A 27,069-nucleotide genomic window follows, 5' to 3' on the forward strand; every position below is an offset into this window, starting at 1 on the left:
TTGTCTGTGTTGAGCTTGCACTATCTCATTGTCTGCAAATTCTCTTGTCATCTGTAACTGTTTCTCAACTGCTTGCTTAAAATCAGTCGTTGGTTGAGGTTGTGGAAGGGGATTCTGTAGCTCCACATCTATAGGTAGACGTGCCTTTCTGCCAAACATGAGTCGGTGCGGTGTCTCTCCAGTGGACGCATGTTTCGAAGTTCGATAGCCAGACAATACAAGAGGCAGCCACAGATCCCAGTCACGCTGGTTGTTGGAAACATACTTTGAGATGGCTTCCATGAGGGTCTTATTCATTCTTTCAACTAATCCATCACTCTGGGGATGGTAAGCAGTTGTCCTAGTCTTCTTCATACCGAGTAATCGACACAACTGCTTCATGACATTGCCCTCGAAATTTGCTCCCTTGTCGCTATGTATGATGACTGGAACTCCATATCTAGAAACAACGTCTCGCATCAGAGTTCGGGCCACTGTTTCAGCTTACTGGTCCGGTAGTGGAAAAGCCTCGATCCATTTAGTGAAATAGTCCACCACCACTAGGACATGTTTGTTGCCTGCTTCAGTACTTGGCAAAGGCCCAATAAAGTCTAGTCCTATCATTTCCATAGGACCTCCTACAGGTACATTCTGTAGCATTGCTTTGGCCTTGGACATGGGCTTCCTTCGGCTGCACATCTCGCAAGATTGGATGTATTCATATATATCCTTGGTATAGCCTGGCCACCAGCATGTGTCAGAAACACGACCTATCGTTTTATCGGCTCCAAAATGACCTTCATTGTCATGTAACTGATCTAAAACTGGAGGAATTAGACAAGTTGGTAAAACAAGCAACTGCTTATCCTCTCCACCATCAGCAGGGGTGGCAGGGCGAAAAACGATATAGAATGCCATCATCGAGGGCCAGCTGGTGCCAAATCTTGCTATAAGCAATCAATTTGGGATGAGATCTCCATCGCCCTGTAGCGGAGGGACGTTCTGGGAATTGAGCCAATACTTGTGAAATTATTGGGTCCGCCGCTTGCATGTCACACAGTTCACGATATGACCAAGTAGGGGTCATTCCCACAGCACCTAAGACGTCTTGAACAGCTCCAACAGGCGCCATGATCTCTTCAAAGGATTCATCAAGTGTCGCATGATGACCGGCCATGTTGACAGAAGGCGGTTGATGTCTGGACAATGCATCAGCATTGTTGTGTTGTTTGCCAGGTCGGTGGCAAATAGACCACTCATACTCGCTTAGAAGAAGTATCCAACGTGCCAAGCGACCTCTAGGCTCTCGAATGGACTTCAGCCATGTCAGTGGACAATGGTCAGTGATAAGTGTAAAGAGCCGTCCATACAGATATGGCCTGAAATTATTGACTGCCCAAACTAAGGCCAGTGCCTCCTTTTCGATGGTAGAATAATTTTTCTCACTCTTGTGTAGGACTCGACTAGCATAGGCAATCACTCTTTCTTTGCCGTGTTGAATTTGGGAGAGAACTGCTCCCAGCCCTGTATCACTTGCGTCTGTTGCCAGAATGAATTCGACCTCGAACTGAGGAAATGCCAAAATAGGCGCTGATACCAACTTCTGCTGAAGTGTGCAGAATGAATAGTGACTGTCCTCTGTCCAGACGAGGGGCTTGTTCTGGCTTTGTTGCTGCAGCTGAAATAATGGGGCTGCTACAGATGAAAATCCTGATATAAATCGACGGTAATAGCCAGCCAATCCCAGGAAGCTGCGTAAAGCGGATGCTGACTGTGGTCTTGGGTACTCTGTTACTGCCTTTATCTTCTCAGGGTCAGGTTCCAATCCTCTTTGAGACACAATATGTCCCAAGTACTTCACCGATGACTTAGCAAAGAAGCATTTCTTTGGTTTCAGGTTTAGCCCTCCTTCTCTCAGTCTCTGAAAGACTCTTGTCAATTTCTCGATGTGCTCTTCGAATGTAGAGAAAACACAATGATATCATCCAGATATATAAGGCAGTGTTCTCACTGTAAACCGGCAAGAACATATTCCATTAATCGTTGGAAAGTGGCCGGTGCATTACAGAGTCCGAAGGGCATGACCTGAAATTCAAAATGACCCTGCGGAGACGTGAAGGCAGTCTTCTCCTTGTCCTCTTCACGGACCTCTACCTGCCAATAGCCACTTGCCAAATCCAAAGTTGAAAAGTATGTTGCTCCACCCAAGGAATGCAAGGTCTCATCCACTCTTGGAAGTGGGTATGCATCCTTTGTGGTAATTGCATTCAGGCCTCTGTAGTCAACACAAAAGCGATGACTTCCGTCTTTCTTTTTTACTAGGACTATTGGTGATGACCAAGGACTGGCTGATGGGCTGATTATATTGTTTTGCAACATTTCACCAATCTGGTTCTCCGTCACAGGTTTCAGGTGGTGAGGTATCCGATGTGGCTGATACTTGAAAGGACGTCCTCCTGGTGTAGGTATGTGATGTTTCACAATAGTTGTTCGGCCCATATCACTGGGACCTTTCGAAAACAACTGCCTGTTTTGCAATAGCATCTGCTCCAGTACTCCTTTCTCCTGTGGGCTAAGTCTGGTTTCTGCCCAGTTGAACTGGCTGAGAAAAGCCGAGTGTGACTGCTCATGACTTACTGCATAGACTGGGCATCCACTAGATGCTAATGGTGTATTAGAATGTTGTATGCATTCCAACTCTCCTAACACTGTTCCCTTCTCGAGACACTTGGGGCCTTGGAGAAACATCAACTGTACTGGTACCCTATCTTTTGAGGCATCTACTAGTACTCTGGCCACCAGTGTCCCTGTGTTAGTCACCAATTCCTCATCAGGTTCTAACATGGCAGCTCCTGTGAGGTGAGTGCCATTGTTATTCACCACCTTGGCCATGACAACCACACACTCCATTCCTGTGGTCGAAACTTGTTCCTCTAGGACAAGACTGCAAGATTGATCCCCTACCACAGACCTAACTAATTCCACTGATCCTCCAATCCAGTTCATTCTACTGTCTTTCAAATTCACGATCATCCCATCACTAGCCAGGAAGTCTGACCCCAAGATAGGTCCTGTCTGGGTTTCCACAACCAGGAAGCGGTGTGGGGCCTCCCAAGAACCTAGAGCCACAATTAGGTCAATCTTGCCCAGTACTTTCAATGGGGTGCCATTGACAAGCACGTAACATAATGCTTTCAGAACAAGGATGTACTGTCTTGCCACTCCCAAATGAGGGCGGGACTAAAGAAACAGATGCTCCTGTGTCGATAAGACACTTGGATGGAACTCCATCCACAGTTCCCTCTACTGTTAGAGAGTGCATCAACCCGTTGATTTGATAGAAGCGATCGGTTGGCTTGCTTTGATAGAAGCGATCAGTTGGCTTGCTCGACTGCTTGGATGTTCTATTACTATTACTAAGACATTCTTGTCTTGCATAAGCACCACCATTGATTGGACTGTGCAAAGACTAATTGTTTCCTTGACGACCTTGGGATTGAGTGGGCCTTTGTCCACAATGACGTTGGTGATGACCCATTTGGCCACAAAGATAGCAAGGCCCAATCTGTTTTGGACCAGAGAACAAGGAACAATTGCGGCGTAGGTGCCCAGGCTGATTGCATTGAAAGCAAATCAGATCCCTTTTGTTCAATCCTCGTGGTGTGTGAGGTAATTGTGGGTATTTCTCTTTAGACCATGTGGGTGTTGGTTGCCGCAATTGTGCCTCTAGATGTTGCACTCGTCGTTCCAGCTCAGTTGTGTAATCAGAATGGGTAACATCCTGCCTCACCACATTGACAGCTTCGACAGTCTGAGCTCGTACCTTCTTTCTGTCTTCCAAGAGCATTAGCTCTCTTGCTCGCAGTATGGTATCCTCGAATGTTGCTTGTGCATGAAGTTCTAATTCCCGACGTACAGCTGGTGGCATTCCTTCAGTGAACTGGTCTACTAGCTGCTGTTGCCGATCATCGGCTCCTAGTGCTGGGTAAGCCCTGTCCAAGAGACGTTCTAGCTCTCCTGCATGAACCTCCAATGGTTCATCAGTCTTCCATTTTCTCTCCCTGAACTGCCTCGTTGCCAGACGGCGTCTCTCTGCCGTAACAGGGGAAAAGACATTCTTAAGTGACGTACACAAACGATCATACGTGTCCTTCTTGTCTTCTGGCAACCGATCATAAACAATCCAAGCTCTCCCATTTAGATATGTCGGAAGAATCTTCTTTTTTCTCTCATCGTCTTCCCACCCATTTGCATCAGCACAAAGGGTAAACTTCTTGAGCCATTGCTCCACATCGCCATCACTGAACGAATCAGGAAGAGACACTATTCTACTGCCTCGGGCGCGCACTGCCTGCTCCGCATGCTGCTGGTCTGGCGCTTCTGCCATTTATCTGGATCCCACTCCTGTCACCAAATGTAGCACTTGTCACTGTTAGTGCTTGCAGCGGATGCAGTTGTCCGACACAGCAGTAGAACAACTCTATCCTATTGCTATAACGCGTAGCTGTACTCAAGACAGACTAAATAATCTAGCAAGTGCAATGGTCTAAATAGGCAACAGTCATGATGTCATACTAACGTGCTTTAACGCAGTGCTAACGTAAACATGCATCTAATTACTCGCGCTACATTCCTCCCTCTCTAGTAATGAAACGGGTTCTCACGTCTTCTAAGATCAGTACGACGAACAGGTAGATCGATCACAACACTCGAGTCAGTAATATCCAACGTTGTAATCCCCGGCTCTCATCCAGGCAGGCTGAACGAGTCGGCGACCAACACGACTAACAGGCGGAGGTGCAGATGGAACCATCGGTTGTGCTGGAGGGACTTGAACAGGTTGAACATTAACTGCATTGTCGTTGGCTCTCACCAAGACTGCTTCCTCCTCGTCGATGTGATGATGGATGTCCACCTCGGGCAATGTAGATGACGGATGACGTTGATTATGAGAAGCTCGTCCGGTTGCATGGTTATTTCTTGTAGAACATTCTGGAGTCTGGCTCGGAATTCTTCGGTAACATGGACTCACTCTGTTGACATGAATTCGCTGAACACGTCCTCCTTTGGGTCGTCTGATAGAGACATTGGTGCTACCATGAACCTTTATAACCTTGAATGGTTCAGTGTATCGCTTAGCAAGCTTTGGAGATAATCCTTTAGGTACTGCTGGGTTATACAGCCAAACATAATCATCTACCTTGTACACAGGACCACGGCTACGATCGTCATAGTTCCTTTTTTGTCTGTGTTGAACTTGCACTATCTCATTGTCTGCAAATTCTCTTGTCATCTGTAACTGTTTCTCAACTGCTTGCTTAAAATCAGTCGTTGGTTGAGGTTGTGGAAGGGGATTCTGTAGCTCCACATCTATAGGTAGACGTGCCTTTCTGCCAAACATGAGTCGGTGCGGTGTCTCTCCAGTGGACGCATGTTTCGAAGTTCGATAGCCAGACAATACAAGAGGCAGCCACAGATCCCAGTCACGCTGGTTGTTGGAAACATACTTTGAGATGGCTTCCATGAGGGTCTTATTCATTCTTTCAACTAATCCATCACTCTGGGGATGGTAAGCAGTTGTCCTAGTCTTCTTCATACCGAGTAATCGACACAACTGCTTCATGACATTGCCCTCGAAATTTGCTCCCTTGTCGCTATGTATGATGACTGGAACTCCATATCTAGAAACAACGTCTCGCATCAGAGTTCGGGCCACTGTTTCAGCTTACTGGTCCGGTAGTGGAAAAGCCTCGACCCATTTAGTGAAATAGTCCACCACCACTAGGACATGTTTGTTGCCTGCTTCAGTACTTGGCAAAGGCCCAATAAAGTCTAGCCCTATCATTTCCATAGGACCTCCTACAGGTACATTCTGTAGCATTGCTTTGGCCTTGGACGTGGGCTTCCTTCGGCTGCACATCTCGCAAGATTGGATGTATTCATATATATCCTTGGTATAGCCTGGCCACCAGCATGTGTCAGAAACACGACCTATCGTTTTATCGGCTCCAAAATGACCTTCATTGTCATGTAGCTAATCTAAAACTGGAGGAATTAGACAAGTTGGTAAAACAAGCAACTGCTTATCCTCTCCACCATCAGCAGGGGTGGCAGGGCGAAAACGATATAGAATGCCATCATCGAGGGCCAGCTGGTGCCAAGTCTTGCTATAAGCAATCAATTTGGGATGAGATCTCCATCGCCCTGTAGCGGAGGGACGTTCTGGGAATTGAGCCAATACTTGTGAAATTATTGAGTCCGCCGCTTGCATGTCACACAGTTCACGATATGACCAAGTAGGGGTCATTCCCACAGCACCTAAGACGTCTTGAACAGCTCCAACAGGCGCCATGATCTCTTCAAAGGATTCATCAAGTGTCGCATGATGACCGGCCATGTTGACAGAAGGCGGTTGATGTCTGGACAATGCATCAGCATTGTTGTGTTGTTTGCCAGGTCGGTGGCAAATAGACCACTCATACTCGCTTAGAAGAAGTATCCAACGTGCCAAGCGACCTCTAGGCTCTCGAATGGACTTCAGCCATGTCAGTGGACAATGGTCAGTGATAAGTGTAAAGAGCCGTCCATACAGATATGGCCTGAAATTATTGACTGCCCAAACTAAGGCCAGTGCCTCCTTTTCGATGGTAGAATAATTTTTCTCACTCTTGTGTAGGACTCGACTAGCATAGGCAATCACTCTCTCTTTGCCGTGTTGAATTTGGGAGAGAACTGCTCCCAGCCCTGTATCACTTGCGTCTGTTGCCAGAATGAATTCGACCTCAAACTGAGGAAATGCCAAAATAGGCGCTGATATCAACTTCTGCTGAAGTGTGCAGAATGAATAGTGACTGTCCTCTGTCCAGACGAGGGGCTTGTTCTGGCTTTGTTGCTGCAGCTGAAATAATGGGGCTGCTACAGATGAAAATCCTGATATAAATCGACGGTAATAGCCAGCCAATCCCAGGAAGCTGCGTAAAGCGGATGCTGACTGTGGTCTTGGGTACTCTGTTACTGCCTTTATCTTCTCAGGGTCAGGTTCCAATCCTCTTTGAGACACAATGTGTCTCAAGTACTTCACCGATGATTTAGCAAAGAAGCATTTCTTTGGTTTCAGGTTTAGCCCTCCTTCTCTCAGTCTCTGAAAGACTCTTGTCAATTTCTCGATGTGCTCTTCGAATGTAGAGGAAAACACAATGATATCATCCAGATATATAAGGCAGTGTTCCCACTGTAAACCGGCAAGAACATATTCCATTAATCGTTGGAAAGTGGCCGGTGCATTACAGAGTCCGAAGGGCATGACCTGAAATTCAAAATGACCCTGCGGAGACGTGAAGGCAGTCTTCTCCTTGTCCTCTTCACGGACCTCTACCTGCCAATAGCCACTTGCCAAATCCAAAGTTGAAAAGTATGTTGCTCCGCCCAAGGAATGCAAGGTCTCATCCACTCTTGGAAGTGGGTATGCATCCTTTGTGGTAATTGCATTCAGGCCTCTGTAGTCAACACAAAAGCGATGACTTCCGTCTTTCTTTTTGACTAGGACTATTGGTGATGACCAAGGACTGGCTGATGGGCTGATTATATTGTTTTGCAACATTACATCAATCTGGTTCTCCGTCACAGATTTCAGGTGGTGAGGTATCCGATGTGGCTGATACTTGAAAGGACGTCCTCCTGGTGTAGGTATGTGATGTTTCACAATAGTTGTTCGGCCCATATCACTGGGACCTTTCGAAAACAACTGCCTGTTTTGCAATAGCATCTGCTCCAGTACTCCTTTCTCCTGTGGGCTAAGTCTGGTTTTTGCCCAGTTGAACTGGCTGAGAAAAGCCGAGTGTGACTGCTCATGACTTACTGCATAGACTGGGCATCCACTAGATGCTAATGGTGTATTAGAATGTTGTATGCATTCCAACTCTCCTAACACTGTTCCCTTCTCGAGACACTTGGGGCCTTGGAGAAACATCAACTGTACTGGTACCCTATCTTTTGAGGCATCTACTAGTACTCTGGCCACCAGTGTCCCTGTGTTAGTCACCAATTCCTCATCAGGTTCTAACATGGCAGCTCCTGTGAGGTGAGTGCCATTGTTATTCACCACCTTGGCCATGACAACCACACACTCCATTCCTGTGGTCGAAACTTGTTCCTCTAGGACAAGACTGCAAGATTGATCCCCTACCACAGACCTAACTAATTCCACTGATCCTCCAATCCAGTTCATTCTACTGTCTTTCAAATTCACGATCATTCCATGACTAGCCAGGAAGTCTGACCCCAAGATAGGTCCTGTCTGGGTTTCCACAACCAGGAAGCGGTGTGGGGCCTCCCAAGAACCTAGAGCCACAATTAGGTCAATCTTGCCCAGTACTTTCAATGGGGTGCCATTGACAGCACGTAACATAATACTTTCAGAACAAGGATGTACTGTCTTGCCACTCCCAAATGAGGGCGGGACTAAAGAAACAGATGCTCCTGTGTCGATAAGACACTTGGATGGAACTCCATCCACAGTTCCCTCTACTGTTAGAAAGTGCATCAACCCGTTGATTTGATAGAAGCGATCGGTTGGCTTGCTTTGATAGAAGCGATCAGTTGGCTTGCTCGACTGCTTGGATGTTCTATTGCTATTACTAAGACATTCTTGTCTTGCATAAGCACCACCATTGATTGGACTGTGCAAAGGCTGATTGTTTCCTTGACGACCTTGGGATTGAGTGGGCCTTTGTCCACAATGACGTTGGTGATGACCCATTTGGCCACAAAGATAGCAAGGCCCAATCTGTTTTGGACCAGAGAACTAGGGACGATTGCGGCGTAGGTGCCCAGGCTGATTGCATTGAAAGCAAATCAGATCCCTTTTGTTCAGTCCTCGTGGTGTGTGAGGTAATTGTGGGTATTTCTCTTTAGACCATGTGGGTGTTGGTTGCCGCAATTGTGCCTCTAGATGTTGCACTCGTCGTTCCAGCTCAGTTGTGTAATCAGAATGGGTAACATCCTGCCTCACCACATTGACAGCTTCGACAGTCTGAGCTCGTACCTTCTTTCTGTCTTCCAAGAGCATTAGCTCTCTTGCTCGCAGTATGGTATCCTCGAATGTTGCTTGTGCATGAAGTTCTAATTCCCGACGTACAGCTGGTGGCATTCCTTCAGTGAACTGGTCTACTAGCTGCTGTTGCCGATCATCGGCTCCTAGTGCTGGGTAAGCCCTGTCCAAGAGACGTTCTAGCTCTCCTGCATAAACCTCCAATGGTTCATCAGTCTTCCATTTTCTCTCCCTGAACTGCCTCGTTGCCAGACGGCGTCTCTCTGCCGTAACAGGGGAAAAGACATTCTTAAGTGACGTACACAAACGATCATACGTGTCCTTCTTGTCTTCTGGCAACCGATCATAAACAATCCAAGCTCTCCCATTTAGATATGTCGGAAGAATCTTCTTTTTTCTCTCATCGTCTTCCCACCCATTTGCATCAGCACAAAGGGTAAACTTCTTGAGCCATTGCTCCACATCGCCATCACTGAACGAATCAGGAAGAGACACTATTCTGCTGCCTCGGGCGCGCACTGCCTGCTCCGCATGCTGCTGGTCTGGCGCTTCTGCCATTTATCTGGATCCCACTCCTGTCACCAAATGTAGCACTTGTCACTGTTAGTGCTTGCAGCAGATGCAGTTGTCAGACACAGCAGTAGAACAACTCTATCCTATTGCTATAACGCGTAGCTGTACTCAAGACAGACTAAACAATCTAGCAAGTGTAATGGTCTAAATAGGCATCAGTCATGATGTCATACTAACGTGCTTTAACGCAGTGCTAACGTAAACATGCATCTAATTACTCGAGCTACACACCTACACGCGCTACACACACCTACACGCGCTACACACACCTACACACGCTACAAACTGTATCACTAAAATAAATCAAAAAGCGATAAAAACTGCGCATCAATTTCTCCGTTGTTAGTTCAGGTCTCCTACTCTGACTTCAGTTCATGATTTAGCTCTGGTTGTTTGTCCTTCAATCTGTTAGTGAGTGAACTACACGCTAAAGGAACCTGCCACTGCTCCATTGTCTTTTTGCATGTCTGCAGGTAACAGCGCAAGATCCACTGTCTGTGATGATTTACAGCCATTATATCCACTGTCTGCTTGCAGATTATTTCTTGCAGCTGCATCCTCACTTAAAGTGTGTTTACCTTCTGTAAGTTCCAACATCGATCCTGGGCCTTTAGTTGGTTTTGAGCTTTCAAATTCCAGACGTGATTTTAGCGTCTTGTTCTTCAATTCTGTTTTTTCACTACATTCTTGTTCTTCTGCCGCTGGTTTTGCTTCTTCTTCCCTATCTTTCTTCTCCATTGCCTCTGATTGTAAACTACGATACATATTCCCAACAGACACCAGCTGTTTACGTAGCACCTCATTTCCATTTCTAAGGGTTTGCTCAGTTTCTCGTGCAAGAGACAACTCGTACTCATAATGTTGTACTAATTGTTGCTCCAGCTGTCTGATTGGTACCCTCAAGCCAGTAACAAGCTCTTGACATGATGTTGTAACAGCCTTTTGATAATCCTGCATGAGTTTGTCTGTTTTCAGAGCACTGTTCTCATCTTTAAGAGCACTGCTCTCAGCAAACAAAGCCTGGATATCCACCATGCCATCGTGGCCATGCAACTCTACATTTCCTTCAGGTGGAATGATATTTCTAGTGAATACCTGCAACCAGAAAAAGGTTGTATTATCACCGCAATCACACAAATTAAAGTTGAAAATAACTAGCAAAAATATCCTTTATCATATCTGAATTTTTGGACCAGCACTGTTAAGCTGCTCATGCAAGTCTTGTAGCATCAAATTAATCAGTAAGGCTTGGGCTGTCAGAAAACCACCACGCCCCCAAAAGTTTTGGGGTCCACGCTCGCCAAAAGTTTTGGAGGTCCATAAATACCCATAACCACGACACTGCGTACACATACAAAGACATACATGTAGCTTGCGTACTTACTGGTCTTTGTCGTTGAACACATGTGACTTCCTGAATTGCTTCTTCGCTAGCTACTTCATCGCTACAGATTGACTGTTTGAACACGAGACCTTTTCACAAATCAAACACCTCACTTACTCACCCTTTACCAACAAAGTAGCCAAGTGGCACTGCAGTGGCATCTTCTTCACCAAACATGTCAATGTTCCCTCGCATTATTGGCAACTTCCCCTTTTTCACAGCAACTTCATAATCAGCCTTAAGAATAGGACCGAGACGATCAATAGCACCTGCAAATACACAACAATGAAGATACTGATCTAATATACTGACTGCAGAACAGCTACAATGTCAGTACATAACAACCACAAAATACATACTGCTGTTTCTGTTGCAAACACACAACATCACAAATGTATGCAACAATTCTATATTAATAACTAACTAGTTTGACGGTTCTTTGTTTGGGCAAATTTACACAACCATGTATCGTGCTCCCTGGATTAAACTGGTTTAATGCTTTCTTAGAATCTAAACATATTTAGTTAGGAAGCGTCTCAACTTGTCACTTATTAAATCTGCAATCTCAACATTATTATCCGGGACTTCGTTCTTCACCAGAGTTCTTTCCACCGCTGTGTTGGAAGATGCACAGGTGAAAGCATATCAGACGACGTGTTGGAGTGCACAGCAATAGTGAGAGATGGACATTGGTGGTTTGATATGTCAAATGAATCGCTCTCTTTGCTCTCTGAGACATCTTATGCTGTTTCTGAGACTGCCTGATGTAGTCTTTTTCAACTATTGCCCAGAGAAAAAACAGTGCAAGGTCCTACAAAAATTAGGGCTCATCTTCGTGCAACCCTATATAACTCTGACTCTAACCCTAACCGTAACCGTAACCCTAACCCATAACCCTAACTGTTAAACATAAACCACTTGAGCTAAACTACCTCTGAATCATGTTTACTAATATGAGTGAAAGCTGTTTAGGTTCACTAAACAAGTTTAACGCTACCTGAGACGTGCTAAATTAACCTTAAGATTGAAAACATGTTTAGGCGAGATGCGCCCGCCCTAAGTCAAGCAAGATGGATTCGCATTGCTAACCGAGTCCCACTGTAATCTACTGTGTAGGCTACATATATCAATAATTCACTTGGTATAAACATCAAGGGGTCATCCATAATTGACCACATTTACTCAAGCGGACAAAGTGTACTCTTTTCTGCATACCCCCTCCCCTAAGCGTACTTAAAAATGTTGGTCATGTGAAACTATTTCTTTACATTAAATAGAAGCCCTTTCGAGGATTGATATGCACATTCCGTGGTTCTGGCCAGCAGTCTTCCATTGTCATTGCACTTTCTGCACAGCTTCCTCACGAGACAAAGATGGGATGGCAAAGACAAAGCGCTCACAAACTGCTGGTACCTGTTCGCCCGTGTTTTATGAAAGGTCTCTTAGACAGATCTGTTAGTACCTATCACAGAGTACCCACCGTCCAACGCCATGTACGCGTCAAACATAGCGACTGTGTTATAGTCTACGAGTCATACCCTTGCAACGGATACACAAATGTAGATACAACACGCGTACATGTAACTGACATAGTATCACTTCCTATCTATACTTCTAGACCAAATGAAATCATCGACATTTATGCTTGGCCCCAAAAGGGTACAACTACTCTTACCTCTCCCCCTTATGCTTTGCACGCTTGAGTAAAGGTCGACAATTATGGATAACCCCTAACACATTCACTCAGCCTGTCCAATATACAAAACACAGCCTCACTTGGCAAAACATTATTTGATTCCTCTGGTCTTTTGTTTTTGCTCTTTTTCATTACAAGCTTGAGATTATCGACTCTTCTTTGCAATCTTTCTATCAATGTGTATGCCGTTAATTGTGACAACTAAACACCAGCAATGTCACAGAAATTAATTCATTAACTCAAGCATTTGAAAGCCACAGCAATATGTTCTACCTGTGATGTCTGTGATAACTCTATGGTCTCTTGAGAACTTTTCACTACACGCAACTGTTTCTAAACCACATTTAATTACAAAGACACAAACAAATTATAAGCCTCTTTCTGTAGTACATACAATCATGTGTGCTTGAGTTGTGGTCTCTTTCTGTTTCATTCTTGTAAAACAAGTAGCAACAGACGTACCATTTGGTGTCAGATCCTGTAAAAACAAAACGGGCATTTAAGTAAAACTGTCCAAACACTTCTAACATTCGTATCCTTCACTGCAGGTAATAAGTTATCACTTGTAAGTTCATCTAATGTTTTCCTGTTCTGTTTATTCATTTTTCTTCTGTTCTGAAGTCTTTCATCAATGTCACTGACCTGCAGACATATTTCCTTCACATCAAAGCAATTACAAGAAAACTATCTATAATGATCACCTGACTCTTACGCTCCTCTAGTTCATCATTCAAACCATTGTAACGAGTATACGACTTGCAACAGTTGAAACCCAAAAGGCCACGATTCTATTGTGCCCGTACACTATATACTAGTCAGAAAGTAGGTGTGTCCATACGGCAAGAAACCACTAATTATTATGACTGAGTTACTCTACATTCCTCCCTCCTACGATTCTAACGTGACCTCACGTTACAATGACACAACTGCAAAAATCACTACTTTGTGTCACTAACTACGTAGTCCTGTAGTCATCTTGGTCGATTATGTTCTCTAGCAGGTCTTCGAATCGGTAAGTCCACGACCAATGGTTGGTCTATTACATCCGGGACTTGGCCTTCCGCGACTACCTCCTCAAAGTACTGAACTGCTGCCGGTAGAATATTCGGACTGGCCTCCTCTGCTTGTTGCTCGTTCTCTTCAGTTGGTTTCATCACTTGTTGTTCTCGATCTTCCTGACAGCTGTCGTGTACCGGATGTCTGTAACATGGCTTCACTCGGTTATAGTGTACTCGCCTCCGTCGTCGTCTTCTACCTTCCGCAGGAATGACGTCCATGGTGCCATTGTCGTACACTGCCAATACGCGGAACGGACCCTTCCAAGGTTTGGCTAGTTTGCTGGACATTCCTATATTTACAACTGGAGTAAACAACCAAACTAGATCACCTGCCGTGTAATGATGATGCGGAGATGTCTTCTGGTCGTAGTTCTCCTTCTGACGACGTTGTGCTGACACGATGTGCGTCTCTACGAATTCCTTGGTCAGAGCTCTGTCCTCCTTCAATCGTTGTCCGAACTCCGTTGTTGCTTCTGGTTCAGGAAGAGGTGCTCCAGTCTGAACGTCGACAGGAAGGCGTGCACTTCTTCCTAACATCAATTCAAATGGACTCATTTGTGTCGTTGATTGCTTTGATGTTCTGTAGTGAAACAGAAGTACAGGTAGACATACATCCCAGTCTCGCTGATTGTGGGAGACATGCTTAGCAAGCAGGTCTAGCAGAGTTCGATTTGCCCTCTCGACTAACCCATCACTCTGGGGATGATACGGAGTAGTTCTAACTTTCTTTATCTCAAGTATCTGGCAAACCTCCTGCAGTATCTTGCTCTCGAAATTTCTCCCCTGGTCACTATGGAGGATAGCTGGTGTTCCAAGTCTGCAAAAGACCTCATCAACAAGTACTCGTGCCACTGTTGATGCCTTCTGGTTGGGTAGTGCAAAGGCTTCCACCCACTTGGTGTAATAATCAGCCATGACAAGCAAATGCTTGTTTCCCTTTTCTGTCTGAGGTAATGGACCTAGAAAGTCAATAGCGATCATTTCCATTGGACCTCCAACTGTAATGTTGTGTAGTGCTGCTCTTGGGTGACGTGGTGGTCTTTTCCTCTGACTACACTGTATACAACACTTGATCCAGTCTTTGATATCTTGAGTGTATCCTGGCCACCAAAATCTATCCTCCAGTCTTCTCAAAGTCTTTTCCAATCCAAGGTGTCCACTCTGGTCATGCAATTGAGTTAAGATCTCTGATACTAAATATGTTGGAACAACTACTAATTCTTGCGTTTGTCTTCCTGTAGCCATTCTCCTGTCCCGAATTCTGTACAGTAGTCCATCGTCTGTTACTTTCAACTGATGCCACACTCGACCAAACTGTTTAAGTTTTGAATTACTTTTCCACTTTCCCTCAAACTGTGGTCGTCCTGCTGGCATCTGCTCAAGCACTTCCTTTATTTCAGTGTCACTTTTCTGCATGTGCTGCAAGTCAGCAGCTGACCATTGGGGAAGGAATCCAACTGCTGCACATGATTCAGATGTCTCGTTGTGGTGAGTGGATAGCATTTCCTGGTCTTCTTTGTCTGTGTCATGGTGTCGACGTCTCGATAAGCTATATGCATTAGTATTGTCCTTGCCCCTCCAGTAGACAACGTCCATGTCATACTCCCCTAACATCAAGATCCATCGTGCCAGTCGTCCGTTGGTTCCTTGACTGACTTCAGCCATGATAATGGACAGTGATCCGTTGCTACTGTAAACTTGTAACCGTACAAGTAAGGACGAAATGCTGTAACTGCCTACACAATTGCGAGTGCTTCCTTCTCTACTGTTGAATAGTTGTGTTCTGCTTTACGCAAAGCCCTGCTAGCATAGGACACTACTCTCTCTTTCCCCTCGATCACTTGAGATAGCACTGCCCCCAATCCTGTCTCACTAGCATCGGTGGCTAGGTGGAACGGTTTATCAAACTGTGGAAAAGCTAGGACTGGTGGTTCCGTCAGTCTCTCTTTTAGGACAGTGAAAGCTCTTTCACTGGCTTCAGTCCAGACGAAGTCTGTGCCTTTCTCCTGCAGTTGAAAAAGTGGGGCAGCAATCTGCGAAAATCCTGGTACGAACCTCCGGTAATAACCCGCTAAGCCAAGGAATCCCTTCAGCTCTTTAACTTGTGTTGGTCTTGGAAAATTCTTGACTGCCTGAAGCTTTACCGGATCTGGTTGAATACCCCTCGCAGATACTATGTGTCCCAGGTACTTCACGGACTTCCTCGCAAAGTGACACTTAGCAGGTTGTAGCTTCAAACCTGCTGCATTCAATCTCCCAAATACCCTTTCTAGCCTCAACATGTGTTCCTTGAACGATGATGAAAACACTATGATGTCATCCAAGTAGATTAGACATTCTTCCCATGATAAACCAGCTAGCACCGCTTCCATGAGTCGCTGAAAAGTACTGGGCGCATTGGTAAGACCGAAAGGCATGACATTAAATTCATACAGCCCATGCATTGATGTGAATGCCGTCTTTGGTCTATCCTCGGGTGCCACCTCTACTTGCCAGTACCCAGAAGCTAAGTCCAACGTAGAAAAGTACTTGGCTCCTGAAAGGCTGTCCAGTGCCTCATCTATCCTAGGCGATGGGTATGAATCTTTAGTCGTGACAGCGTTCAACTTCCGGTAGTCTACACAGAATCTAAATCGGCCATCCCTTCTCTTTACAAGAACAATCGGACTTGACCAAGGACTTGCTGATGGACGAATAATGTCCCTCTCCAGCATCTCTTGAACTTGGTCTTTGACCACGCCTCTCAAGCTGTGTGGAAGTCGTCTGGGGTGCTGTCTAATTGGAGGACTGTCCCCAGTCTTGATTCTGTGTTGGACACGACCCGTTCTGCCTACTTCGCCTTCTTGGAATGCAAACAGATTAGCATGCGTGATGATCAGTGCCTCCAATTGTTTTCGTTCGCTTTCCTTCAGTGGCAGCTTGTTTAGTTCAAATTGCTGCACTAGCTCATTGTTCTTTTCACTAACTGATGCATTAGTAGGTATGACATCACTTCTAGGGACTGTATCTTGGCTAGTGTCAATTCCTGCATCTGGTTCTTGAATCACGCCTACAATGGGGACGTTGTGGTCTATGCTGGTCAGTTGCCCTAATGCAGTTCCTTGTGACAGCTGCACTGGTCCACCAGGTGCCATCAATTGCACTGGCACCACATCCTGATCCAAACTGATTAGTGAGTGGGCAATCATGACACCTGTCTTGCTAATGACAGTATTGTCTGGCTCTAACATTGCCACTCCCTCTTGACATACCTTGTTACCATACTCATCCACTATGTAAGCTTCTCCCAGCTGTCTGGTCATTGTGGGAATCTGCATGCTGTGGTTGAGAATCAGAAAACAATGATTGCTTTGTACTCCTGGTGTGGTCAACCTTCCAATTGCACCTCCTGGTAGTGTCAGCCTTCTTCGCCTCAAGTCAACAGTAATGTTGTGCTTCAAAAGAAAGTCTACACCAAGAATGGGTCCTGTAGCTATGTTGGCTACCAAAAATGTATGATGAGTCTTCCACTGACCAATTTCCACTTGCAAATCCATCTTGCCACAGACATGGATATCATTTCCATCCACTCCTTTCAGTGAATTGTGGCTATTCTCACCACTCCTAGATGAATCGTGGTTTCCCAGATAAAGCCTGCTGGGCACCAGAGATGCAGATGCACCAGTGTCTACCAGACACTGCGTCATCTGTCCTGCCACAATCGCCTGTACTGTGAGAGAGCATGATTGATCAGCTTCTCCACCAGTCAGAATACCCACAGTATTACTTTTCTGCGGTTCTTTGGTCAGGCTATTGGGATTACTGTTGGTCTTCTTCCATGCTTCCTTGTGGGTAGGTTTCCCAGCCGGCACTGGACAATCTCGTTTCCAATGGCCTGTACTACCACATCTGAAGCATCCTCCACTACTCTTTCGAGATCGGAACTGTTGCTTCCCAGTAGCTCCACCTTGAATGCGGTCTTCCAGTCGTTCCAGACGCGAGGTCAACGCTTCTAAAGAACGCACCATTGTTTGTGCTAATGATTCCTGATCAGCAGACTGTGCTCCTGTTGTGGCAGCTATCCTCCCTTGTCCTTTACCTTGCCTGTCCTCTTTGCGACGCTGCAAGAGACACAGCTCTCTAGCTTTGCTCACCGTTTCGTTAAGGCCCACTGGTGCTAAGACGTATAGCTGATCACTGATGACCTCTGGTAACCCGGCAATGAACCGGTCAATCAACTGCTGCCGACGCAACTCTGCGATAACCCAGGCTGTGCTCTGTCTAGCAAACGTTCTAGATCACGTACAAACACATCAAGGTCCTCACCCGTCTGCAGAGTGCGACTATTGAGCTGCCGCGTTGCAAGGCGACGACGTTCTTCTGTACGCGGTTCAAATGCTGTTTTCAGAGCGGCAATGAGGTGGTCGTACGTATCCGTTTGCTGTTGGGTCAGCCGTTCAAACACTGCAAAGGCTCGTCCTTGCAGCAGAGTAGGCAACCGTACGACCTTGTCGTGGGCGTCCCAGCGGTTAGCAGAACAGCAGAGATCAAAGCGACGCAACCAGGTAGATATGTCGCCATCAGCAAAAGGTTCTGGTAGGCACAGCTGACGATAGGCTTGAACCTGAGGTTGCTGTACAACTGGCTGATCGGCACCTTGCTGAGCCATGAACTCACTTCTGACACCAAAATGTAACGAGTATACGACGTGCAACAGTTGAAACCCAAAAGGCCACGATTCTATTGTGCCCGTACACTATATACTAGTCAGAAAGTAGGTGTGTCCATACGGCAAGAAACCACTAATTATTATGACTGAGTTACTCTACACCATCAAGCATATAAAACGAGTGACATACTCGTTCCCTCACATTTCTTAATTGCTACATATATATCAGTACCAACACACCACAATTAGCACACTAACAACATAGCATACAACAGTAAAACAAAAATACCAGAGCAATTGTCGACAGTGGCAACTGGACCATTTGATTAATTTTGAAACTTTTCATTGTTGCTCCTACATCAACAATAACAAACAGCATCACAATAGTCTATAAAGACACAATTAATTTTATTGAACCAAGAGATAAAGACCAAGATCAGTTCCTATAACAAGCCTCATAAGAGCATCTCAATTGTAAAGTGCACGACCACCATTGCTACAAGTTCAGACTAAACCTGAACAACAGCAGTCAACTGCTACACAACAACTAACAACTGCTACACAGTTGCTCCCTAGTATGCCAATGAACAATGTACTTCACAAATATACTGACTTGTGCTGTGAATAACACTTGAATCAAGTTCATGCTCTTGTCCAACCTCATGCTTGCCACTTGCTAAGGCAGATGATGAAAGTAAGTAAATAATTATTGGTACACCCAATAACAACACCAAACAAACTGCTCCTATAATAAACAACAAGAAAGACATTAGGCTTGCTTTAATACACAAATGCAATCAAAGTATTAAGCACTCATCTAACGTTCTCTGATTAAACTTAATTAATGGAGAGGTGTCATTAGCGAATTTGATTGGAAAAATTCCAGTAGGAGTAACATGTATTGTAGAGGGTGGCAAATCACCTATCTTCACCTGAATAGAGACATTTCTTTCTGACTTTGCACGCAATGTCTTTGCTATCATTTGACCAAATTGATCTCTAGGTCTCTCTCTCTTACTAAACGTCTCCACAAGTCGTAATCCAGCTCTGATTGAGAGACGTAGCAACATCCATGTGCTATTTCTTTTCCAAGAAACTAACTGTACCTCAGAACGGTCAACTTTCAGTTGCCGAGCTGTGTTCCCTTGAAATGCATCTTCCTCAATGTACTGTTTATCAATATTCAGAATTAGAGTAGCAGTGATGCTTTCATCAACGCAGACAATTGATGCATTATGAACAACTTGAGATGGCGAGATCTTCTGATCATGATCTGTGTCAGTCAAGTACTTCATATGAATGAGTATGTCAACATCTTGTATACCAATGACCACAGACGAGCAAGATGAGTCAACAAAAAACACCACTGATTGAGAGATGTTGCATGTTCTAAAGTCAAATTCCTCGCAATCATGACAAACTTTCCATGCACCGTCTGGCAAATCATTGTACTTTGCAAGTAGTAAACAACAAAACTTAATAAATCCCAAATTGCCTTTCTAAGGAAGAACTTCTGTCAGCAACCAGTAAGTGTCTTCAACTGTCCACTTTGTCCTCAAACTCAATATTTTCTTTGAATCCTGGTAATCAATAAGTTCGTTAGAACGTAGTCGATCTACTCCTATGTGATCTCCAAAGATGATACTTTCGGACAGTTGAAGCCCTTTGTATACAATAAGATCCCAACATGTTCCATAAGGAAGATCTCTGTTTACATAAGCATGAGCTAATTAAAGCATAACACAAACAAAACCAATAAATACTAATAATCATGTTAATACTAGTAAATAGATTGAGTTACTATCATCCTTTTATAACTACTGACTGGCACAATTAGTCAAAGACAAACCTTCTGACTTGGACATGTTGCACTTTTGAAAATCAAATTCTGCACAAGCATCACAAACTTCCCATCCAATTCTCGGCAATTTGTGCTTTTCACGTAGTAAACAACAGAACACAATGAATCCTGGATTGCCTGTCCAAGGCAGAAGTTTTGTCAACAGCCTGCGAGTATTGTCCACTGTCCAGCTTGCCCTCATTTCACCTATTTCGTCCAAATTCCAGTTGTCAAGAAGTTTGGAAGAACGTCGTGAATCTATTCCTATGTGTTCTTCAAAGTCAATGCTGTTAGATATAGCTCAAAACTTCTGTCTTGAACATAATCCCAACAAGTTCCAGGAGGAGGATCTCTATTTGCAAATGCATAAACTACAACACATGTCATTGTAGATAAATCAATTGTCAACTATGCATTAAAAGTTGAAAGAATTGCTTACCCCATAGTATCGCAAATAGAACCGCTACAACTGCACAACAAATTATGGTTTGTTATGGAATTGATCGTAAAGCCTACATCTTAGGGAAATCCTGTTGCTCTTTTACGGCTTGCATACTGCACTCAAGTCAGGCAACACTCGCAAGTAACGTTTCTTTGCACTTCGGTACAGAAGTAAGAGCATGACAAAATTTTAGGTGTGTTTTTAAATGTAGAAATTGTGGTTGTATAAAATTACAAAAATAATATTCAATATGATATAGAAATATGTTTCAGGTTACCAGTTAAATTTTACAAAACAAATCAACCAAAGGTCTGAAATTGTACCCCAACAATTGTTGATATTAATTTTACTGTTGACTAGTTGATATTAAATGTGGTAATTTTCAAATTTACTTAAGAATTGTAGAATATAGACTATCCAAATGCATCTACACTGCCACCCTGATACAAACTAATAGATGAGAGAGAAACTTAGCATTTCTACCCAGCCCATGCCTTGCTGTATTTGAACATACTTCATTGAAAGACATTTTTGTCTTTAGAAAGTGTGAAGAAAGAATGAAGACGGTAAAGCAGCAATGATGTATACTGGGTATATTTAGGTATCTTCAATAGTGTAGTACAGTACTGTGTAGATGTAACACTACATCAAAGGTTTCACTGATCGACTATATATATATATATATATATATATATATATATATATATATATATATATATATATATACATATATATATATATAATAACAGTATTTGCCGAGCGTAGTTAATTACTGTTTCTTTTACATTTGTTCTTTTTATCTGAGACTACTGTATGTACAGTATTTTAGCCTGGGGCCACAATTTGAGCCATCACCATGGAAAGTGTAGGTCCTTGGATTCCTAAACAATTGCTAACGCACAAACTGCACTTACGATGTAGACCGCTTTCCTTCACCACGAGCAGTGAATTTTTTGCCTCCGTGAATGCAGCCATACGTTACCTCGTAGTATGTGATTGCTTCAGAAAGGGAACGATTGATTCGCTTCCGGGCAGTCTCAACACTTCTCGAGTCTCTTCGCCATAATTTTGTGTATGTTGATGACTCATACGCCGACAATCGCTCTTGTAGGTCGGCGAATGACTTGAATATTTTCCCAACAGAAAAGAATGCGGAATCAGTCGGACTTCCCGCCATTCGTCGCTACTCATGAGCATGACATCATCGGTCACGTGCAAATTACCGGCACTCCAAGTCCTCCGCTTCCGGGACCGGTACCGGCTCTCTAGCCACTTCGTTCCCTTAAACTGTAGCCAAGCCCCTCCCCTTCGATTTCACTCAATGTTACACTTTGTTTAGCTAAATTAGACAAGAGCAACAGGCTACCTCGACAGCTCCTTTTAATTCACCTGACGTGCAAAGCTGCAGCAGATCAAGTCCAGTGTCCGAACGGCTGTAGCCCAAGAGTACTGTACGTCGCTTTCTTCGTCTGATTGCGCAGGTAGCCAATCCCACACGGGAACGTCATCACGTGCCTTAAAGGTCCGGCTGTAAATGTAATGACATCTACGGACTCTGTACAATTGCAGCCGACTTGACCTTCCATTCGTACTCTACTTGTTTCCTTTCAATGCTGGTATCCTGTCCCAACGCAAGCTGTACGTATTTGCCAACCTCTCTGGGAGAGAGGACTTCCCCGATCTCTCCAAGAGACTCTAGGAGAGCGGAATTCGAAGTTAACACCGTGTACACACTGCCAGGCTCCAAATGTTCCCGAATCGTACACGAGCTTCCCGGTCGTATTGTTCTCGTAGCCTAGCACAGTAATAGAGCGGCGCCTAGTGCATCCCTAGTCCAAGCTACGTAGACTGCTGATCGAATCACATTGCACCTCACAGCTTCAGATAACATAAATCGAACTCACAATCGAGCTCGCTCTGTGAATGAATCTTATTCCATGCAGTACCAAATAAAAGAAAATCAAGCGAGATTCCGTTAGTAGCGGCGAGCGAAAACGGAGTATAAGCCCCTTAATGGGCTTAAATCGAAAACCAAAGAAGGTAAATTCTGAGGCCCTTGATAATTTAATCGGGGAAGTGTTTACGATCATGGTATTAACTGTGGCTGCAGGGGAAATTGCTATAGGGCTTGCTATATTAATCTCTTTCCATGCAGCTACAGTAACGAAATCTAGACAGTGAATGTATGTAACACAGGTAGCATAACTTTGATGGATGGATGGATTCATAATTAACTAAAGCATGAAAGCGTTGACGTTGGTGACGTGGAGTGACACTTAAGATGACGTGGGGTGACACTAGGTGAAGAAAGTAGGCGGGATGATTCCAGACCCTCTCTGGCGTTGTTGCAAGAGGGTCTGGTACAAGGCTAGATCACCTGACTTTTACGCTCCTCTAGTTCACCATCTAAACCATCAAGCACATAAAACAAGTGACATACTCGTTCCCTCACATTTCTTAATTGCTACATAAGCAGTTCCAACACACCACAATTAGCACACTAACAACATAGCACACAACAGTAAAACAAAAATACTAGAGCAATTGTTGACAGTAGCAACTGGACCATTTGATTAATTTTGAAACTTTCCATTGTTGCTCCTACATCAACAATAACAAACAACATCATATACATACATACATACATACACACACACACACACACACACACACACACACACACACACACACACACACACACACACACACACACACACACAGACTTATATATAAACCTGAACAACAGCAGTCAACTGCTACACAACACAAACAACTGCTACACAGTTGCTCCCTAGTATGCCAATGAACAATGTACTTCACAAATATACTGACTTGTGCTGTGAATAACACTTGAATCAAGTTCATGCTCTTGTCCAACCTCATGCTTGCCACTTGCTAAGGCAGATGACGAAAGTAAGTAAATAATTATTGGTACACGCAATAACAACACCAAACAAACTGCTCCTATAACAACAACAAGAAAGACATTAGGCTTGCTGTAATACACAAATGCAATCAAAGTATTAAGCACTCCATCTAATGTTCTCTGATTAAACTTAATTAATGGAGAGGTGCCATTAGCGAATTTGATTGGAAAAATTCCAGTAGGAGAAACAGATAGCGTAGAGGGTGGCAAATCGCCTATCTTCATCTGAATAGAGACATTTCTTGCTGAATTTGCACGCGATGTCTTTGCTATCATTTGACCAAGTTGATCTCTAGTCTCTCTCTTACTAAACGTCTCCACAAGTCGTAATCCAGCTCTGGTTGAGAGACGTAGCAACATCCATGTGCTGTTATTTCTTTTCCAAGAAACTAACTGTACCTCAGAATGACCAACTTTCAGTTGCCGAGCTGTGTTCCTTTGAAATGCATCTTCGTCAATGTACTTTTTATCAATACATGTATTCAGAATTAGAGTAGCAGTGATGTTTTCATCAATGCAGACAATTGATGCATTGTATACCACTTGAGATGGCGAGATCTTCTGATCATGATCTGTGTCAGTCAAGTACTTCATATGAATGAGTATGTCAACATCTAGTATACCAAAGACCACAGACGAACAAGATGAGTCAACAAAAAACACCACTGATTGAGAGATGTTGCATGTTCTAAAGTCAAATTCCTCGCAATCGTGACAAACTTTCCATGCACCATCTGGCAAATTATTGTACTTTGCAAGTAGTAAACAACAAAACTTAATAAATCCCAAATTGCCTCTCCAAGGAAGAACTTCTGTCAGCAACCAGTAAGTATCTTCAACTGTCCACTTTGTCCTCATGCAAACTCATTATTTTCTTTGAATCATTGTAATCAATAAGTTCGTTAGAACGTAGTCGATCTACTCCTATGTGATCTCCAAAGATGATACTTTTGGACAGTTGAAGTCTTTTGTATACAATGAGATCCCAACATGTTCCATAAGGAAGATCTCTGTTTACATAAGCATAAGCTAAAGCATGACACAAACAAAACCAATAAATACTAATAATCATGTTAATACTAGTAAATAGATTGAGTTACTATCATCCTTTTATAACTACTGACTGGCACAATTAGTCAAAGACAAACCTTCTGACTTGGAGATGTTGCACTTTTGAAAATCAAATTCTGCACAAGCATCACAAACTTCCCATCCAACTCTCGGCAATTTGTGCTTTTCTTGTAGTAAACAACAGAACACAATGAATCCTGGATTGCTTGTCCAAGGCAGAAGCTTTGTCAACAACCAACGAGTATTGTCCACTGTCCAGCTTGCACTCATTTCATCTATTTTATCCAAATCCCAGTTGTTAAGAAGTTTGGAAGAACGTAGTAAATCTATTCCTATGTGTTCTTCAAAGTCAATGCTGTTAGATAGCCCAAAACTTCTGTCTTGACCATAATCCCGGTAATTAAGTTCCACGGGGAGGATCTCTATTTGCAAATGCAATAACTACGGCACATGTTATCATAGATAAATCAATTGTCACCTATGCATAAAAGACTTGAAAGAATTGCTTACTCCATACTATCACAAATAGAACTGCTCCAGCTGCACAACACACTCGTCCAACAGAACTCCTGATACAATAAGTAACCAGTAGAAACAGTAAAATAAATCCAATTAAGAGCGGAACTTGAATGGATGAAGGAAGGTTTGCTTGGTATTTTATTAAATATTGTAAACCTGGATGCAGCACCTAAGCCAAAGCCACCAATTAAGTATTCTAACTGGTTCAAGAAGACTCTTCACATGGCTTAACCACTCTCCTGATCTCTAAAACAATACAACCCCAACACATTACTTCTGGTTTCCTACATATGCCATTCACCTGAACAGCACAGTGTAGCACAGCACAGTGTGTAGTACAGCACAGCACAGTGTAGCACAGTGTAGCACAGCACAGCACAGCACAGCACACTAATGCACAAATGCAACAGATAGCAACAAGTTAATGTTGATAGCGTCTCATTTGGTCACATGTCTGCACTGGTAAATAAGATTTCTATACTACATCAAGTCATCAAGATAGTCTATGTCCTACTATGTCTAGACTACCGTATTCGCCGCTAATAACGCCCTGGGTGTATAGAAAAGAAACGCTTTTTTCTGGGCGTATACTAGGACATGGGCGTTATTTTGGTCCCAGGCATATACATGGTTGCAATATGCTGTCGTTTGGCCAGTCACCATCTAAACACTTGAAGACAGAAATACCACAAATGCTTGCAATTATCCATTTGCAAGATCAAACGTACTGGTTTCCATGTATCATCAGCACAGACACACAGAAACTAGACAGTACACACACAAACCAGAGTGGTCGGATTGAAGCCTGTCAAAAGCATCAGGATCGCTAATTGCAAAGAAGAATAGTAAGCACTGTCACGCAATACGGACACCAGCTCATCAAACGAACACAGACAGAACGAATGTTCTGTGGACCCTATTTTGTTTTGTCTGCGTATGTGTATCGTGGGCATCTAAAATTTTAGTTGGCCATGGGCGTCTAGCTTTTTTGGCTGAAAGTTCTGACCTGCCACACATGGGCATATACCAGCATGGGCGTTATTACGGGCGGAGACGGTATCAAGATACCTTAATCTCATGATTGAGTTTCCGATTTGATGCCTCCATGCTTAGACCAACCACACGTGTGAAACCACATGGACCTATACACACGTGACAGCTAGCGCACGTGGTGTAAGCAACCTAGCGCGGAGGAGGACTGGGCACGAGTCTACACACACACACTCACGCACGCATGCACGCACGCACACACGCACACACACACACACACACACACCACACCACACCACACCACACCAAAAGCTCTGACCCGGATTAGAAGCCTCGCTACGCTCGGCAACAAACAAATTTGCAAAATGAGTTTTGTTCTTGAAAGTTAGAAACCAGACAAGTCAGCAGATGTAGTACGTTCGCTCAGAAGTCGCTGTCTAGATTCTACAAACGATAACACTGGCCGTTTCTTTTGTTCCTCTTGGAGCTCTAGACGGTGCGTGACCATTTCGTCCATTCCATTTTCAATTTCAAGCAACAATTGAATATTGAATTAGAAACTGAAAATAGCCTAGAAGTTGCTTGCAATTTCAATATTCAATTCTATTGAAAATTAAAAATTGATTGCTCGACGGACTGTAATTATTTACGGATTAAAATGAATATTGAAAACATACTTAATTTTTAACCAATTTTCTTTTTTAATGCAACGGAATATTGAAATTGTAAGCACGTTAGTTTAATTTTTAATGTTAAAGTCAATAATCAATTTAATTTAAAAATTAAAATGCATCTCTTAATTGCATTACATTGCATGCGTGCCAGAGGCGTGGCTGGGCGTGGCTAAGCTAGACGCAACTTTCGTCTTTCAATAGAATTGAATATTGAAGTCAC

General features: G+C 43.7%; 5 protein-coding genes across 5 annotated transcripts; all 5 read right to left on the reverse strand.

Moving 5' to 3' along the window:
• Positions 1-3,178: 3,178 nt before the first annotated feature.
• On the reverse strand, positions 3,179-4,508 carry LOC134183383 (uncharacterized). Its single transcript, XM_062650893.1, has one exon. It carries the CDS (start codon positions 4,364-4,366, stop codon positions 3,449-3,451), a length of 918 nt encoding a protein of 305 aa, XP_062506877.1. The 5' UTR covers positions 4,367-4,508; the 3' UTR covers positions 3,179-3,448.
• A 3,169-nt stretch (positions 4,509-7,677) lies between these two features.
• On the reverse strand, positions 7,678-8,737 carry LOC134183031 (uncharacterized). The gene is made up of 2 exons (XM_062650476.1): positions 7,757-8,737; positions 7,678-7,710 (listed from the first exon to the last, which is right to left on the reverse strand). The coding sequence occupies exons 1-2, from the start codon at positions 8,735-8,737 to the stop codon at positions 7,678-7,680; spliced, it is 1,014 nt and encodes a 337-aa protein (XP_062506460.1).
• Positions 8,738-8,782: 45 nt separating this feature from the next.
• On the reverse strand, positions 8,783-9,617 carry LOC134183032 (uncharacterized). The gene has a single exon (XM_062650477.1). The coding sequence runs from the start codon at positions 9,584-9,586 to the stop codon at positions 8,783-8,785; it is 804 nt and encodes a 267-aa protein (XP_062506461.1). The 5' UTR covers positions 9,587-9,617.
• A 103-nt stretch (positions 9,618-9,720) lies between these two features.
• LOC134183598 (uncharacterized) lies at positions 9,721-13,442 on the reverse strand. Its single transcript, XM_062651181.1, has 8 exons — positions 13,383-13,442; positions 13,216-13,323; positions 13,076-13,156; positions 12,955-13,014; positions 12,762-12,882; positions 11,107-11,254; positions 10,986-11,046; positions 9,721-10,696 (listed from the first exon to the last, which is right to left on the reverse strand). The coding sequence occupies exons 2-8, from the start codon at positions 13,282-13,284 to the stop codon at positions 10,022-10,024; spliced, it is 1,215 nt and encodes a 404-aa protein (XP_062507165.1). The 5' UTR covers positions 13,285-13,323; positions 13,383-13,442; the 3' UTR covers positions 9,721-10,021.
• Positions 13,443-19,404: 5,962 nt separating this feature from the next.
• LOC134183033 (uncharacterized) lies at positions 19,405-26,292 on the reverse strand. Its single transcript, XM_062650478.1, has 5 exons — positions 26,254-26,292; positions 25,355-25,431; positions 25,184-25,235; positions 24,744-25,107; positions 19,405-20,113 (listed from the first exon to the last, which is right to left on the reverse strand). Exons 1-5 carry the CDS (start codon positions 26,290-26,292, stop codon positions 19,887-19,889), a joined length of 759 nt encoding a protein of 252 aa, XP_062506462.1. The 3' UTR covers positions 19,405-19,886.
• Positions 26,293-27,069: the final 777 nt, after the last annotated feature.

This window comes from Corticium candelabrum, chromosome 8 (genome assembly GCF_963422355.1).
Source record: "Corticium candelabrum chromosome 8, ooCorCand1.1, whole genome shotgun sequence".
NCBI classification, from domain to species: domain Eukaryota; kingdom Metazoa; phylum Porifera; class Homoscleromorpha; order Homosclerophorida; family Plakinidae; genus Corticium; species Corticium candelabrum.